At 44.4% G+C, this 18,277-nt stretch overlaps 1 protein-coding gene across 1 annotated transcript in view; it reads right to left on the bottom strand.

Annotated features, from left to right (window-relative positions):
* Window positions 1-13,114: 13,114 nt before the first annotated feature.
* Window positions 13,115-18,277, bottom strand: part of Cnksr3 (CNKSR family member 3) — a 92,658-nt gene continuing 87,495 nt past the window's right edge. The window contains exon 13 of the mRNA XM_057761640.1: window positions 13,115-14,596. Coding sequence (XP_057617623.1) covers window positions 14,301-14,596 — 296 coding nt within the window. The 3' untranslated portion in view covers window positions 13,115-14,300. The remainder of the gene's footprint in view (window positions 14,597-18,277) is intronic.

Here is an 18,277-nt window from a genome sequence, read left to right as displayed (position 1 = left end):
AAAAAAAACCATCCTGGCAAGTGTGAGTCTCTCTCTCTGTCTCTCTCTCTCTCTCTCTCTCTCTCTCTCTGAGTTTTGACCTCTCCGTGGAACTACTGGTAGTGGAGAAATGTCTATTCATGTCCTTAGCCCATTTTTAAGCCAGGTTGTTTGTTATTGAGTTACTACAGTTTCCTATACATTCAGGAATATTGCTTCTCCTGTTGTATAAGTTACCTGTTATTTGCATTGATGTTCACAGGCATCTTAGTTGGTGGAATTCCACTTACTTTTGGTGTCTTGTCTTTGCTGTCATATCCACGAAATCACCGCCAAGAACAATGTCAAGAAGTCTTTCCTCTGTATTTTCTCCTGGAAGTTCTGGAGTTTAATGTCTCACATTTAAGTCTTCAATCCATTTTCAATTGATTTTTTTGTTGGTATAGACAAGGGTTCAGTACTTATTTTTCTATGTGGTTATCCTGTTTTCCTGACATGATTTATTTTTTAAAAAGATAACTCTTAGATCTTAAATTAACCCATAATTTTGTCTGTGTTAGCCATGTGGTTTGGTACCTTTTATCAGTGATGCATTCTCATATTGCTTTCTCTGTGTCTGGGTGATGAATGCAGACTGAGCCTTTCCTCTTCCCAGAATTTTCCTATTCTGGTCACTCCATCTATACTTCCTGCCTGGCTACTGGCCAATCATTAAACCAATACAAGTGACAAATCTTTACAGGGTACAAGACCATTGTCTCACAGTAGATGAACAAATATCCATGTGCGCACACACACACACACACACAGATCTTAACCTAGATCTAGAACACAACAGATCAGTCACACATCTCCTGTGCTTCCTCCCATTCCTTTGGCTTCACCCATGTCTCATCTCTTCATTCATCCTGCAATGTCACAGCCCCGCCCCCACCCCACATCTGACCATCACACTGGACAGGCTACCCAGGTGCCCTGTCCAGGACTCATTAGGATGGACCATTCCCTTGACTGTCAACTATAAAGCCAAGTCAGTCAACTGTGATCTCTAGTTTCTAGCTTCTTCTATTGTTTGGATAAAAGGCTACATTACTGGGCATAGCCATGGGCATTGAAAAGCCATTACAGCAGCTAAGACACATGTATAAGTACACGGATGTTAAGTTCCCTTGAGAAAACTCGCCAGTGGGAGGCCAAACATGGGAAACCTCCAGAGAACACAACACTTCCTCTTCTGATATCAATCACATGGACCACTCTGTAGCTTCCCACAGAAGTCCCACTCCATAGGACACAGTTCAGTCTCTATGAGGTCTGTTTTGAAGTAGTAGCCAACAGAGCTGACAGTATTACCTTATGTATTAACGTGTTAGGGCTACCATCACGTAGTACCACAAACAGGGTACCTTAACTGAAGAAATTGATTTGCTGACGATTCTAAGGCTAGAAGTGAATCCAGGTATCTGTGGGGTTCCAATTTCTGGGGTCTCTCATCTCCTCTTGTATTTGGTTAGGTTCCCCTATTTGTCTTTATGTGGTCTTTACTCTGTGGAGGCTCACAGCTGTGCTCAAATGAATTCTTCTTACTAGAGCAATAGTTTTGTTGGATTGAGCTGACAATAATGACTTGATTTCGACTTAAGCACCTCTTTAAAGACCCAACTTCCAAACACAGATTCACCCAGGGTGACTGGGTAAGACATCAGCCTTCGATTCAGCCCACAACATGCTGTCTCACTGAGTCTGTTCTTTGGCTTCTCTTCATCTCTCAGCCGAGGTGCCCTGGGGTTGAATCTTCAAAATGAAGAAAACATCAATGGTTCTGTCCCCGATGCTGGTTTGTCTTTCAGAAGCTGGTGTGTGTGTGATGCAATTGCTTGTTCCATACCTGTGGACCCCTTCCTTTGCTGCATTCTCAGCAAACATAACCTTCCTACTAAGGGTAGCTTTTCATTAATATGCCATATATAAATAATCTACTTGTCAGTTTTGAAGGTTTAGAGGACATTGTAGTTTATCACCTTCTGGTGCTGGGGCTTACTTTTCCATTCCTTGTACTGTTGACACAATCCATCTCTTTGGTGTATGACAGCATTCCTTTCCCTCTCCTGTAGACTATTTCATTAAGGATATGCCACAAGGTAAACCGTCCTTTGTTGATGGACACTGGTTTGTGCTGTACAAGCTAAGTCAAATGGCCAAAGAATTCAGAGTTCCTGGGGACTGTATGTTATAGACACTGCGTGCTAAGAAGGCAGACCTCAGAAGAAATGAACCTCTCTGACAGCCTGAGTAGAAGAAGCAGCAGAAACAGTGAAGGTCCCTGGTGTCAGACTCATTGACAGCACTAAATGGAGAGCAGATGGAAGCCTGACCCCAGCCCCCAAGGGTCATTTAAACCCCAAAGAGACCTTAAGCAGGGTAACTTAGGAGCACCTGCCTCTCTCCCAGGGTGATTAGAGGGTGCACTCTCAGCTGGGGATGGAGCAGACTGATACATCAGCATCCATGGTGGGGAAGCCTCATCTTTTCTCACCCCTGGCAGCAGCAAAATGGGGTCTAAGCTTTATGCTTGGTTGGACTGAATTGTCCTAGGAAACAGGGTTTTACCAGTACCCAAAAGGCATTGCAAGAGCTCCATTTTATTTTTAGGAGACCAGTTTGCAGATCATTTGGGGTTGGAGAGGTGTGAATGGTAAAGAGTACTGGCTGCTCTTACAGAGGACCTAGGTTCAGTTCTCAGCATCTATGACAGCTCAAAACCATCTGTCATTCCAGTTCCGGGGATTTGATGCCCTCTTCTGGCTTCCACAGGTACTGCACACATACAGTGAACAGACTTAAAGGCTTTTTTTTTTTTTTTTTTTTTTTTTTGGTTTATTTGAGACAGGGTTTCTCTGTGGTTTTGGAGCCTGTCCTGGAACTAGCTCTTGTAGACCAGGCTGGTCTCGACTTAAAGGCTTAAAGGTGAAAGACTTAACTCATTCTGTAGCCCAAGCTAGCCTTGAACTCACAGAGATCCACCTGTCTCTGCCCACTGAGGGTTGGCATTAAAGTGGCATTAAAGGTGTGTGCTACCACTGCCTGGCTTCATCTCATTTTCTTAAAATAGCTCTTGATGCAAAGAGGTAGTTGCATCCTCACTTTAGGGTAATTGAATGAAGAACATTTTCTGTTACAGTGATCCATTTTTATAGTAATACATATCTATATGTATAAATTAAAAATCCTTCCCTGTATGAGGGTAATAAAGAATACATCAACTTTGAAATGGCATGTGAATCTAAGAACAAATAATAATAGGAATTTAAGATTAGTTAGATTGAGCTAGACAGTGGTGGTGCTCACCTTTAATGTCAGCATTTGGGAGACAGAGGCAGGCAGATCTCTGAGTTTGAGGCCAGCTTGATCTACAGAGTGAGTTCCAGGACAGTCAGGGCTGTTACACAGAGAAACCCTGTCACAATCCCTCCACCAAAAAAAGATTAGCTAGATTGGAATGATAATGAAAATATTGCCTTGGGAAATAGGGCAAAAGTTAACAGTTCAAGGAAAATGTATAGTCTTGACCATTATTTTTAAAAACACATAATATGAAGTAAGTATTCAAGTAGAGAAACACAGAAGACATCATTGATCATACCAACATCCCTTTCTCATACTTCTGTGCAGATACAAACACTCATTGCTGAGGCAGGGGGATTGCATGACTTTTCCCACACCCCCTCCCACATGCTCCAAATCAGACAAACTATAAGACAGGAGCAACCCAAACCCTGCCTTCATGTTAGAAAAAGGCCACTGTGAAGTGTCACCCAGCTTTAAACATCCATGTTGACTCTGAATGAGGAATATAAAAACTTCCGATGTGTGTGTGTTGGCGGGGGGGGGGGGGGGGGTTGACATTTTGAAACTATTTGTTATAGCATGAGCCAAACATGAGGGAAAAAGAAGGAAGAGGAAACGAGGGTGACTACTGTCACCAAAGGAAGTAGAAAAAAGGAGAAAATAAAAAGTAAAAATTAGTGAAACACAAAACAATAGAAAGGCCCAGAAAAAGGGGCTCTTCCCTGACCTTTAGGAAACCTAAAAGGCATTGCCTATCCTGTCCCAAGTCCTCTCCCCCTGTGGTTCAAACCTATCAAGAGCCTGCAAATAGCAAGCTCTATGGGATGCATTGCTTGCTTATTCCTACAGTGGCCTAGCAAATCTTCCCCCACCCTAGAAACACCTCCCAGGGGATGGCATGGGCACCACCAGGGTAACCTGGAAGTCTCAAATTGGAGAAATCCTAAGATTTCCTTAGCTGCCTCACAAATCCACCAAGCTTAAAGAACAGAGAAGGAGGCCAGAAGCCTAGAACCACAGGCGCAAAGTTCAGGGGAAGGAAGACTCCCAGGGTGAGAGCAAAGCTTCCAGCAAAGCTCTGGGAGAAACTTCTCCACGCAGAGAAAAGAGCAGCACAGAGTTCCAAAGAGCATGCACGTTTCTTCACTGCCAAGAATAGAATTCAATCTCAGTCCACATGAAATGAGCGAGGAGCCATCTCCATTCTCAGCTAATTCTACAAGAGCAGCTTCTGGTAACAACACTCCAGAGCATTAACTGGGGGAAAAACAACTAGGAGGAGACCTGGCGACAATCAACATCGTTAAACACGATTTGCAAGCACACATCTATCTAATTGTCTTCCTTCTCATTTTCTTTTCCTTCATTGGATTGCATCACAGCTTAACCTCTTCTGCTGTTTGCCGCCTTTTCTAGAGTGTAGAGCTCACGGGTATAGTTTCAATTGCTTATAACCAGAAGTACGTTAACACTATTTAGAGTCCAGTGCAGCTAAGAGCAGAGGCCGTTCTGTCAAAACTAAACCTTCAGTCTCAGACAACTTTAACGCTGTAGTTTGGTGCTCCCAGGAATGCTTCATATAAAGTCAACAAGCCTTGAGGGTTTTTGTAAATTGTGTGTGTGTAACACGTGTGCACACAAGCACTTGGGGGTGAGACAGAGGGGACATATGGAGGTCAGAGGGTAACCTTTTGGAGTTGGTGCTCTCCTTCCACCTTTATTGGGTTCTGGGGCTCAGACCCAGGTTGTCGGGTTTGTGTAGCACACGCCTTCACCTACCAGCTCTAAGGCCTCGTGTGTGTGTGTGTGTGTGTGTGTGTGTGTGTGTGTGTGTGTGTGTGTATACTTGTATTTGTTGGGTCCAAATGACCCTACTTCAAGGTTCAGATTAAGGGTGAATCTGCAAGTGTTAGACTAAGGATTTCAAAAAAACACATCAGCTAAATTTAACTAGTTAAATCAGAACTAATGCACACAGCAAATCTCACACCCTGGCATTTGCATTCATGTTGTCAATTCAAACCACTGAAGGCTCCCTCCAGGGCCGCATCCTCGGCATTCCTTTAGTAAGGGAAATCTGAACGTGGTGGAGTCACGCTCTGAAGTGAAATGTGGTACTAGGAAGGCCATTAGCCTTAATCTTCTCCCCTCACTTCAGTCCCTGAGGAGCAAAAGGGAACATTAAGCCTTGGCTTTAATTCCTTCTTGAAAGTCCTAATGTCTGATCTAAATGTCGGCTGACTCTTGCTGATCTTTGATATGTCCATAAGCAGGAGCACATAAAAGCAAGCTGTGTCACAATGTCACCCTTACCTTCCCCGGTTAGTAGAGACTGACAGTGGCAGATCTGGACTGGAAATGAGTAAGATCAGACCTGGGGCAGGGGAGTCCTCGCCAGGGGTCAAGTGGAGTGAAGGTCTGTGGAAATGATCGGTACAAAGTGCACCTGGAATACAGAGCCAAGAACAGGCTTGAGTTCTTCTGGGGAGAAAAAATAAAATAAAATAGAAAATATTATTTGTGGCTTGGGGCATTTGTTACAAGGAAGCCACTTGTTGGTTCCCGGCTGCTCATCTCCAAAATAATCACACAGAAACTGTATTAATTAAATCACTGCTTGGCCCATTAGCTCTAGCTTCTTATTGGTTAACTCTTACATATAAATTTAACCAATCTCCATTAATCTGTGCATCACCACGTGGCAGTGGTTTACCATGTAAAGTTCGTGGGGCTCCAGCAGGCTACATGGCTTCTCTCTCACTCTTCCTCCTTTCTCCCAGCATTCTATTTAGTTTTCCCTGCCTACCTCTATTCCCTGCACAGACCCAAGACAGTTTCTTTATTAACCAATGATATTCACAGCTTACACAGGGGAATCCCATATCAGGCATTTGTAATTTCTTGGGCTGCATTGTATAAACTGTGGAGAGTACCTATGAAATAGGATCAAATACCCAGCAGGTCATCTAGTTCTGCCTAACATAAGGGGGCACAAATGACGCCCTCTAGCAAGGAAGGGACAGAAAAAGTTACCATTAAAAAAAAAAAAACAGCCATATCCCTGCCCCAGTCCAGTGGTACAGGTAATTAAACTGATGTATAGGCAGTCGCCATTTGCACAAGTCCTTCCAGAGTCAACAGAAGGGCCCCGGCATATGCACTAAGTTTCCGACTGTTCTATCGGTGTGGTTACAACTGCACATGCCCAGATTCTTGCACATCCCAGTGCTCAGCAAACCAAACCAAAGAACACAGATTGACAGTCATCCTTCACTTCCTGTATTGTTCTTGTGGTTTCTTCCCCCCTTTGCCTTTCCACATTATTCCTTTAAAAAAAATCAAAAACAAACCACGAAGACAAGTTTGGGGTACCACTGTGAGACAGAGATGGGTAGTAAAGTGATAACCGTCTCCAGAACTGAGAAACAGGCTCTGATTTGCTTTGGTTCATCTATAACTCATGCAGGAATTTGGTGGGTGGAGGAGAGAAACTGAGGAAAAGCCAAGTCCACAGAGCAAACAGAACTCCAGTGTTCAGAGTGTGTCCAGTCATAGACTGTCATACTTCCGTGGGTTCTGATTCAGCCAAGCATCCGAGTGACAAAGATCTGCACCAATGACAACCACCAGCCAAGCCACAGACTCCACGGCAGCCTCTGACAGTGGACAAGGGTATTATTTTGTGGGTTATAGACAAAACGGTGAGTAATTCCCTGTTGGCTGGCCTTGAATGCTCCATTTACTAGAGGCTGAGATGAAAAAGCACTGTTGTTACCGCAAGGCAAGAGTCAGCATCGAGATGCTCCTGAAAGGGCCTTACAGGCAGTCACGTGACCAGAGGAAGCTCAGGCAATAGACTCTAGTCTCACTTCCACATTGGAGGTAACTGCAGGATGGAGATAAACAACTTGGTTCAAGCCCAAGGTCTGTAAGTAGCATGAGATAGTCTGACAAAAGCCAATTCCTCAACTATTTCTGGTTTCTCGATGCCAATTTCCAAAGGTCAGAGCTTCCAGCATCCATGCTAATTCCCTAAGCCCCTCCTCTTTCATCCAGGCATAGCTTCACTTGGGGAAATGGAATTGCAACTCTTAAAAAGAGCCTGACATTCACAAAATTAAAAGAATAATTTCTTACTTCACAGATGATATTGCTTTATATTAAACTTAATTTTAAAGCTTTGATGCTATTTAAATCATCAAAATGTTCCAACCAAGATATTTCAAAATGGCGAATAGCAAAGTTAAAATTATAAACCCATTTAACATATCTACTCAATAGAATGACATTCCTCTCCTTTTAAGTATTTTTCTCATGATATCTTTTCTCCTTTATATCAATCCTTCACAAAAACATCCATACTTACAATGCTGCAGGCAGAGAGAGGGGGAGAGAGAACACTCAGGAGGGGTGAGGTTCTCACCACCTCAATGTGTCAGGGCTTACTGTCTTTTTTAACTTTGTAAAATCCCTTAAAGTTTCCTTCTCAGTCTTTTCCCATGACTTCAGTTGCACAATCATTCAAAGAAACATGACACTTGGGAAGAGAGGGCCCCCTCAAAAACAAGCCTGAAGTGCTGGCTTGGATGCTGTCTTCCTCAAAGCAAGTAGGGCCAACACATTCAACAAGAATGCATGATTGACACTCACTTCCCATAATGCATCACCTCTCATGCTCTCATCCATGAGGTCAGTCATCAAAGAGCACACAGGATCCATTCAAACGATGAGCTTCCAAAACAGAGCTGTGACCTTTTAGAATATGCTCAGGCAGGTCAGGGTACAGCCTGCACCCAGACCTCAGGAGACCTACACCATATGCATGCATTCCTAAAGAGAGCCCCAAGGGTTTTCGAGGACTACATCATATGCAGCCTCTTGCATATATAGCATTATTTAGCTAATTTCCAAACAGAATTTAATCTCTGTCCTCCAAATAGGTGGGCCTTGGGTCATTATTTGAGAAAGAATGTAGCAGAAAGCATTTCCTCTATAGGGATGGAGAAATGCAGAGCGATAGAAATCAGGGTACATCACACTGCCGAGAATTGGAGAAAAACACGGCTCTTTGGCAAACCTCAGCGTGACTTCATCCTTCCCTTTTCTCCCTCTAATTTCACATTAAGCGTTCTTTTGTGACGTCAGCCCACTTCTAAAAATACTTCAAATCCCAAATAAGCAGAAGCCCTTTGCAATAGAAATCGAGATCTGTCCAGCTATTGTGATGGTAATTTCTAAGGAAGAAGATGGACAAATTCTATAGTCTATAATACAAGCTACAGAGTCCTTTTTGTAAGCCCCTATAGGTCACCAAACTGTGCTGGGTTCTTCTAGGCCTGGTTCATCACACAAGGCCTTACACGTCCTTGAAGACACATTGGAAAGGTCACGCTTAGGGTAGTATTCAAGTTAATCTTTAATCAAAAGATTTTAAAATGTTCCTCTTCTAGCTGCTAAGTATGCAACACACAGGTAGAATGTCCCCACATCCCATCCCAAACTTCCTACGCTGAAGCCTTACACTCCATTAGGAACATGCTAGGAGATGAGGCTTTGAGGTCAGCCCTTAAAACTGCCCTTGTAAGAAGCTTGGTGTACGTACGCTCTTTCCTCTTCTCTCCTCCTCCCTCCCTCCTCTTGCTCTCTCTCTCCACTCCTTTTCTGTCTCCTTTCCCCTCCCCTTCTTTCTTCTCCTCCCCACTTCTTGCTTTCTCTTTCCTCTCATTCCCTTTTCACCCACCCATCCCCAAAAAGGCTGTGTGCAAACCAGAACCGAACCAGGCAGCACCTTGGCCTTGACATCTGATTCCATACTTGGTTATGGCAAAGTTCAACCAAAGACATAGAACAACTCCCAAAGTGAATATCAAAACCATTGGCCAAGCTAGAGAGTGGCTGTACCCAAAGCATATGAATTCCTTTGAAGGTGGTCACTCCCATGTAATCTCCAAGGAAATGGCTTGGTTCACCTCACCCCAAAGGGATGGGGCAGTTTATTAAGGGCTACAAGAGAATATGAACCAGTTATCTGTGCTAATGAAATGTATATACAACAGGAGAAAACATCTAAGCTAGGTCCACATCTCCACCAAGTGCACCCTGGGCCGGAAAAAGGCAGCAAGAGGTTTCTCCATTGCTGGCAATATTAGAACTTTAAACAAAGATATTTACTCCCTCAGACTCTTGGGGTGAAAGAGTGTGTCTATATAAACATCAGAGGGATTGTGGAAGATAATGGAAATAAAAATTGGGGGTGTTAAAACACATTATTTTAGGGAGTGAAATAAAAACAAACCAAAAGCACACAAAATAGATGATAGTTTGGATTGAGAAAGTGAACAGAAAACAGCAGAAAGAAAATGGACAAAGTCATCAACTGAAACACTAACTACCAACACAGGACTTCCTTTGAAGCCTTTGCTCTGAAATGGGTGGTGCTGCCCCCTAGGGGCAGTCTTTCTAAGCAGACGTGTTAATGTGTGTCTATTTGTGTTTACCAGGTGGGATCCTGAATGCTGCATGCAAGCACTCAGCAGATCGGGTCTGCCACAATAAAGACTTAGCCCCACAGCACAACTTTTAGTTGCCTTCTACTCATTTCATTGCAAATCCGGTTCACAATCAACTGAGTCCGTAACTTCAATTGTCTTTGCCAACACACAGAGGACTTTTAGCTCAGGCTTAACGTGTTTGGGGTTTTTCAGGAAATCACTCTATAAATTGAAGTACGTTTGGATTTTGCTTTTGTTTCTACAGGAAACGAGAGGGTGTGAATTCATTCTCGGTTAAGAAAAATAAGATTTGATCAAGGAAGATACCCTAAAAAATCTCCAATGGGAATGGATGGTACAGATGATCCAACATTTCAGAGCACTTCTGTTGCAGATTCTTCTGAGTTCCCATCCAGAACAGCTTCAAGGCTGCTGGCTGAGATGATCTAACTTCACAGAATACTCCAGTCAGGACTGGAGCATAATCCTAATTATTATTTTTTTTTTTTGGTCCCCATAAGATTACCGGCGCCCCCAATCAGCAGGAAGTAGCCTAGAAAGCTACACCCACATTCCCAAAAAAATGGATTATGGATGTTTGTCTTTGTTTAACGTGTTGGATACAAGTTGTTATAGATAATGGTCAGGGGAAAAAAAGCTAAACAAAGGAGATTAGATTCAGGGTTCTTGTTTTGAAAAGACAAAAGGGGAAAGGCTATGGGATAATGCTTTTTTTAAAATTTTGTAAAAATTAGCCACTCATATTGGTTTAATAAACTGGGATTGGGACCCAGGTCCTCTAAGGGAGCAGTCAATACTCTTAAATGTTGAGCCATCTCTCCAGGTCCCATGATCATGCCTTTATACTATGTATGTATGTATGTATGTATGATGTATGTGTGTATACCATGTGCTATTTGATTATAATATAGTCATGGTAGAGCCTTTACATATTGAAATTTCATTTGCATCTTATTTACATAAAGATCCAACTCTTTCATCTTATCAAATGTACCAGCCAAATGCTTTTACATGTGTATCTTTTTATCATCCATGATTTTCATTTGGTGGTTGCAATGATGCCATTATACAAGCAGGACACCGAGAAAACCACCTCCGAATCAACACAGCAAAGCTGCCGAGAAAACCACCTCTGAATCAACACAGCAACGCTCACAGGAACCGAGACTGAAGCAGCAGGCACAGCGCCAGCATACGTGTGCACCAGGACTTCTGCAAATGTAAAATGGCTTCAGTTTAGTGCTTTTATGGGATTCCTGAGTGTGCAAAGGAGTGACCCTCTGATCCTTGTACCTTCTGAGCTCTTTTCTGGCAGAAGCCAGGCCTGACTTCGCACCTCCAACCTGCAGCTCAGAACCCTGCTGGAGCTGGACTCTGGCACTTCTCTGTTGGTTTGTCTTGTCCAACTTTGATGTGATAGTTTTATTGCAAATGAATGAATGAACGGCTAAATGAATGAATGAAAAATATAGCCACTGACACTCCCCTGCTGGGAGAGAGGGAAACGGTTTTCTCCAATAGTGATACTAGGTATAGCCACCACTCCAGGACAGGCCTCATGTTCAGAAGCAGGAGACCAACATACAGAGAACTCATAGGTTGTGTGCGTGTGTGGTGTGTGTCTGTGGTGTCTATGTGTGCTCTGCTTGTGTATATATGTCTGCATTTGGGCGTCTGTATTTGTGCTTTTACTTGGTTACAGTCTGGTGAGGGTTTTGTTTTGTTTTGTCTTTTTGAGTGTGGTTTTAGTTTGCTTTCTTGTTTTGGGAGCTTTTGTTTTTGTATTGGGTTTTTGTTTTCTGAGAAAACAAAGTTGGGTGGGAGAGGGGTAGGATCTGGAAGAACTCGGAGGAGGAGGAGAATATGAACCAATATATTTAAATTTAAAAATTATTTTAAAAACATAGTTTAAAACAAAAACCATTTCTTAATAAAGGGGATGCTGCTGGGTTGGGTGTGACAGAACTGGAATGTCACCAGCTTGAGCTGCTATGTCACCCTTCATGCTTCACTGTCTATGTTAAACCAGTCCCACCACTGAAAGAGGGAAACTGTTGAAAGGGGAATTCTTCATTCATCTTGAAGAATTTTTTATATGTGCATGTGTGCGTCCACATGCATGCACATGGAGCTCAGAGGCTGGCATTGGGTGTCTTTCTTGATTGCCCTCCTTCTTACATGTTGAGAAGTGATCTCTCACTGAACCCAGAACTCGCAGACTCCAGCTAGTCTAGCTCACCAGCCTGCTCCTAGATGCCTTTATCTGGACTGCCTCGGAGGTCTGGAACAACAGGCAGTCAGCACAGCTGCAGGGATCCAAACCCCGAGGCTTACCTTGTGCAGCAAGTTCTTGACTCACCCTATCCCTCCCCAGCCCCATCTGGAGGAACTATCATCAGCTGTTGTTCACGTATTTCAAAAGTAAAGGTTTATGAAGTATTTTAGCAGCAATAGAGTTCTCAAACATAATTCAGGTTAAAAAAAAAAAAGATAAAAATACAAAGGAAAAAAACAAGTTGTGGAGACTGCAGAGGAAGCCAGAAGTCTCCCAGCGCTTCCTACAGCGCTTCCAGGAAGAGCCTGGGAGGTACCATCTGCTGCAATAATTCGAGTTGAGCACTGCAGAGGTTTAAGTTGGGGTTCTGAGAATCCATTCTTAGGACGATCATTCCATTTAGGAGACATTTTCTACACATTAAGCAGTTGGGACTATAATATGAAGGACCCTCTCCTAGACCAGGGAGCGAAAGCAAGGACTGTGTCTGGGCACAGAGCCAACTCAGGCCAACAGGAAACTGGCAGGGGCCAGTTCTTATCATCGTAGCTCCTTCCTTGCTTCAGGAGGCCCTTTCCCTTTACTCTGCCCACATGCTGTGGCTTAACGACCAAGATGAATCACCCACACAATCCTTAACATCCCTGTTTGTGGCGTCGTCTGAGACCCCCTCCCCCAATATACCAGCTTCTCAAAGCTTACCCAGACACACACAGAAAAATGTCACATGAACCAGATCACACTAAAAGAAGGGGATGCAGGGTCTCTTAACCCCGCCAGAGGCATTTAAGATGGGGGAGGGTTCACTAACGCCAGTGGTCCTTGTGGGAACTGCATTTGAGGCAGGTCAGTGGGCAATGCCAATGGTGTAGGGTTTATGAGGTCCCACGACAGCTCTGCCCAAGAATACCTTAGAAATTCCTTTTTCACAGTTCCATTTACAGCTATTTCTTTAACTCCACTACCACAAATTCATACAATCCCCAAAATGCTTGGGAGGATTTATTTCAGTTTTTAATATTAGTGCCCATGCCGGCGATGGCCAGAACGGTCACGTGTAAATCTGAGGACAATCTGAATGTTCTTTTTCTTGGGTTTCACGTACAACACAAAACAAATACTTCAATTACATGGGACTGAGAGTAAGAAAAATATACAACTCTATTTAAAACACTTAAATTAACAAGATAGGACTTTTCCATGCTAGCAAAATATTGTACATTCGGTTTAAACAAAAGTTAATAGCCAGACACACATTTTTTAAACACCTGATGCTAGTTGAAAACTCAGTGACCATGAGGCTTTCCGAGATATGTCTAATTAGCAAAATGTGTACAACTGGGAAGGACTATTGGCTTTTCTCCAGCAGACAGACATCACACGGGTCAATAACGTAAACTGACCCCATGTCTCCTAACTCTAAACATGCCTGCTTCATTTCCTGAATGATACTTTGGCTCTCAGCAAATCTTATAGCTTCTCTCCCTCACGGAACAATACATATATAACAACTGCAACAGCCCTCATAAAAACACGCACTTCTTTGAGTGTAGCACACCCCAAAGTGTGCATGAGAGTCTACACTGGCTCACCTAAATGGAGGTTATAGAAACGGGGGCTAAGGATGTGTAACAGCTGACCTACAGGTAAAGCCCTGCTCAAAGAGCCTCACACACCTACCACACCACTCTGCAGTGGATGTGGCCACACTTATAAATAGGGTCTACAGCTTTAAAAGTCAACAAAAGTTTTCTCCTTCGGCTTTTTCAGATACAGACGTTGGACCACAAACCAACACATCTGTGTGACAAAAGGCATCGGCCTTAGTCCCCACTGCCCAAGAAAACAAGAATGTACAATGCTGCTGATCCCTGACATTAAGTTGTCTGGCCAACACGCAATTTACAGAGTATGTCTCCATGTTCCCACAATGGGGAGGCAAAAATAAGCAGGCTGTGTCACGTCTGTCCTTCCTTCCGCCTCCACAAACAGCACTTAAGATCCTCTGGATGCCCTCTGAAGACTTGAAAATTCCAGGAACGGCAATATACAACCTTAAAAAAATAAAATAGAATGGAACAAAGTAAGGTCGCCGTAGAGCACTGCCGACGGAGTCGGAAGGAGCTGTCCACTGAGGAAGAAGGCACTTGCTAGCAGGAGACAGGCAGGAGGCTGGTGGAGCAGCCTCAGTGAGTCAACAGCTTGAGGCGAGTCAGCCAGCTGACCAGCAGCGAAGGTTCCCCAGAAGACGCCTTGGCAGAGGAGGCTGCTTTCTTCTTGGGCCCTTCCTCCTGGAAGGGAATGGTGGCACTGCTGTGTAGATCAGAGTTGAGATAGCACCTGCTCCCTCGGATGTAGTCCGCACCCCGCACCAGGTGCCGCTCAGCAGTGGGTCGGGAAAACCGGTATACGGGAGAGGCACTTTCTTCGATGATGGGTGTGATCCGTTCATTACTGAAGTACCGGCAGAGGGCATCTTCTCCTGTTTTCAAACAAAGCCCACAAGCCAATGAGAACAAGAACCCCCAGATCTAATGCCACTCAGTCAGTAAACACACACCCAGCTCTTCCCTGCAAGGCCCTGCGAATGGCTTGCCTTACCCCAGGGTGTTTGCAAAGAGAACCACAAGAGGTTTGTCATCAGCCTTCTGGTTAAATCATAAATGTCAACACTTCTCCACCTCCTCACCACCAACTCAAATCCGGACTGTGTGCTCCTCAGTGGCTGGCACGGTGTTGGGAGGCTGTGGAGCCTTTGGGAGATAGGGCCTTCACAGTGGGTGGTCCTTTGGAGGTAGCACCTACTCTTAGTTCCTGATGCTACTGACCTACCAAGCCCTCTCTACCCTCTCATAGTCCCACTGCCACAGCCAGAGTCTCTCTGTCATGCCTTCCCAGCTATGATGCGTTATGGAATATTACGTTAACCAGGCAAAGATGTGTTACATTTGTTTCTGCTGCCTTTGTTCGTGATGTAAACATGTGTTACTTTTGTTTGTGCTGCATTCCTTTAAGTAAAGATGTGTTCCACTTGTTTCACCTTGCCTGCCTAAGGCACTCGACTGATCTAATAAAAAGCTGAATCGTCAGTAGACAGGAAAAGAATAGGTGGGACCGAGAGAGAATAAGTAGGAGGAAAAGCCTAGGCTCAAGAGGAGGAAGAAGAAAAGGAGGGAGAAAGAGAGGTACATGCATGGCGCTAGAAGCCAGGCAGCTGCCAGCCAGAGCCAGACACGAGAAGCAAGAATGTAAGATATACAGGGGAGGGGGTAGGGAGTGAGGGAGGGAGGGAGCGAGGGAGGGAGGTAAAAAGCCCCAAAGCAAAATGTAGATAAAATAAAAAGAAACGAATTAAAATAAGAGCTAAACTAAGGCTAGGTGTTCATAACTAATATTAAGTCTCCATGTCACAATTTAGGAGCTGGCTGATGGCCCAAAAGAAAAAGTATAGTACCATGATGGGCTGAAATCCCCTGAAACCATGAACCAAAATACATTCTATCTCCCTTAGCTGCTTCTGGCAGGTCTTTTGTTACAACAAGAGGAAGAAGTAACTAATACGGAAAGCAACACCAGAAGACATGGTGTCATTTCCAACTAAAACTTGACACAATGTATTTCTTAGGTGTTCGGAACTGGTTTGCAAGAAGAACAGGGGAAGAGTTTGGAAACGTGGGCCAGCAAAGTGGCTTAATATGTGATTTGGGTGGGAGTTTAGGGAGCAGAATGGGGACAGGAAGGTTAGCAGCATTCAAACTGGTGGCGTTTTAGATGAGAACGTGGGCTGTAAGGACTTGGACCACAGGTCACTTAGGCTGTCCATGCTCTGCCTGTGTCCTGACGCTGAACTCACACGTGAGAGATTAAACTGGCAGAGGAGGTGTCAAGACAGCACAGCACTCGGGCTGTGGAGCAGCTCTTGCTTGCTGCTTTGAGCCACGTTTACAGTGAGAGCGAGAACAAAGAGCTGAAAACGATGAGCATCTATCAGTGAAGAAACATGGTCACAGCTGCAGACAAAACCTCCCTGGTTGTTAGACGATACTGCGAAAAGAAGCCATGCTCTGTGCACCGGGGTAACGCGAAGCCTTGAGAACATCTCAAGGTACACTGACCTCCCCATCAAAGGCTTTGGGGTATCAAGTTGACAACCCATTTAAAAAACTTTCCTTTAAAAAGAGAGAGGGGAGAGGGAGGGAAGGAGGAAGGGAGGGAGGGAAGGTAGGCGGGCTCAGGGCTGGTGAAATGGCCCAGTCAGGTAAGGATGTCTGCCTCCAAGCCTGATGACCCAGTTCAGTTCTTGAAACTCACATAGTAGAAAGAGAAAACCAACTCCTGCAAATTGCCCTCTGATCTCAACATGTACTCTGACATCTATGTTCTTACACACAGGCTCACACAGATGCTCACACGCATGCATACACACACATGATTTTTAAGAAAAACAAAGCACCCTGCAGGAAAGGGGCTGCCTAGAATGTTTGCCTCGGACCAGCCACGTGGGTACAGAGACTGCTACAACTGAAGTCCGGGGAGCTCAAGGTCTGCCTCTAAGCTGCAGCACAATTCTCAGTATTGCCAAATTGCACTTGTTTTTCAAGCACACAGCAGATATGAATTATGGGGCCATGAGGGTTTATACACATATTTTTTTTTTAAGGAAAATCTGTGCGGCTAGCCAGTATATAATACAGCTGAATTCCCTGCCGGGAACCCCCAAGATGCCAACATGTGAAGCTATGAGTGTGGAACCTAAGTCGTATGGAGACCCCAGAATGCTGAAGACATCTGCCAAGGAAAGCTGCAGGCATCAAACAGAACCATGCTAGGAGACACCACGTTCCTGTAGTCAGCATGGCCACAGAGCACAGTACCCAAGCCCACTGAACCATATACCATGTTATCATGCTCTTGAGATGCTGGACATGGAGTTAGATGTGTTTGCCTGGCTGAGCCGTAGTCTTGTGCTGGTCCTAGAATGTTAACTCACAGTTAAGACTGTTATCCTTGAGTCTCAGAAGACTCTGATCTTTCAACTTCTGAACAGTATCAAACTACTAAGATGATGGGTTGCCATGGATGCCTTGTATGTTCTAAGACAGAAGTGAGCCTCAAGAAGACAGGGAAGGAAAGCCGTGATGTCGTTGTGAAATGTTCCCCAGGGGCTTGTGTTCTTGGTACTGGTGCCCTGGCTTATGGCATCACTTAGAGAGCCTGGGGAAGCTTTAGGAGGTTGGGCAGAAGGGCATTAGGGGTGAGCTTTAGAAGGCTACAGTCAAATTCCTGGTTCCCACTGCTTTCTGCTCCCATGTATATCACCACGGAAACAGCTTCCTCCTTGTGCTCCTCCTGACATGCCTCCCCCACCACGATGAAACTGTGACCCATGTACATGTTTCTCTCTAAAGTCGTTTCTGTCAGGTTTTTCAGTCACATGACACAAAGTGGCTAATATATTCCGGCTGCTTTAGCCCCCGAGAGGTGACACAATGACCCAGTAGAACCAGAACTCTTTCACTACATATTTTCATAACTTCACAAAGAAAGAAAGAAAGAAAGAAAGAAAGAAAGAAAGAAAGAAAGAAAGAAAGAAAGAAAGAAAGAAAGAGACAGACAGACAGACAAAATGTGCTTCTATCCCCCACTTCCCAGCTCCCCAGCTGTGGGGGAGACCTGCAGAACGTAAAAGGAAAACTAAATACTATTCATCTAAAAAAAGAAAACTAAATAATGGTAAAATGACCCCTAATGAACATTCTGCTATACTCATGGGTCAGTACCTTGCTCAGCCATCACCAGAGATGCTTCCTCCTGCAGCAGATGGGACCTCATACAGACCCACAGCCAGACACTACACAGGGAGTGAGAGACCTCGGGACATCCATCCCTAAATGGGGTGTCTCCATCAAACCCCTCCCCCCTCAGGACTCAGAGAACCCTGTGGAAGAGGAAGCAGAGAGACTGTAAGAACCGGAGAGGATGGAGGACACTAGGAGAACAAGGCCCTCAAAAACAGCACGAGCAAAGCTCGCATGAACCCACAGAGACTGAGGTAGCATGCACCGTCTGCATAGGTCTGCACGGATCTGCACAGGGTTGCACCAGGTCCTCTGAGAATATATCATGCCTTCCAGTTTAGTGTTTCTATGGGATTCCTGAGTGT

Source organism: Chionomys nivalis, chromosome 2 (assembly GCF_950005125.1).
Source record: "Chionomys nivalis chromosome 2, mChiNiv1.1, whole genome shotgun sequence".
In the NCBI taxonomy this organism is placed as follows: domain Eukaryota; kingdom Metazoa; phylum Chordata; class Mammalia; order Rodentia; family Cricetidae; genus Chionomys; species Chionomys nivalis.
Note: the sequence above shows the minus strand (reverse complement) of the source record. Positions and strands in the feature narration are given on the sequence as shown.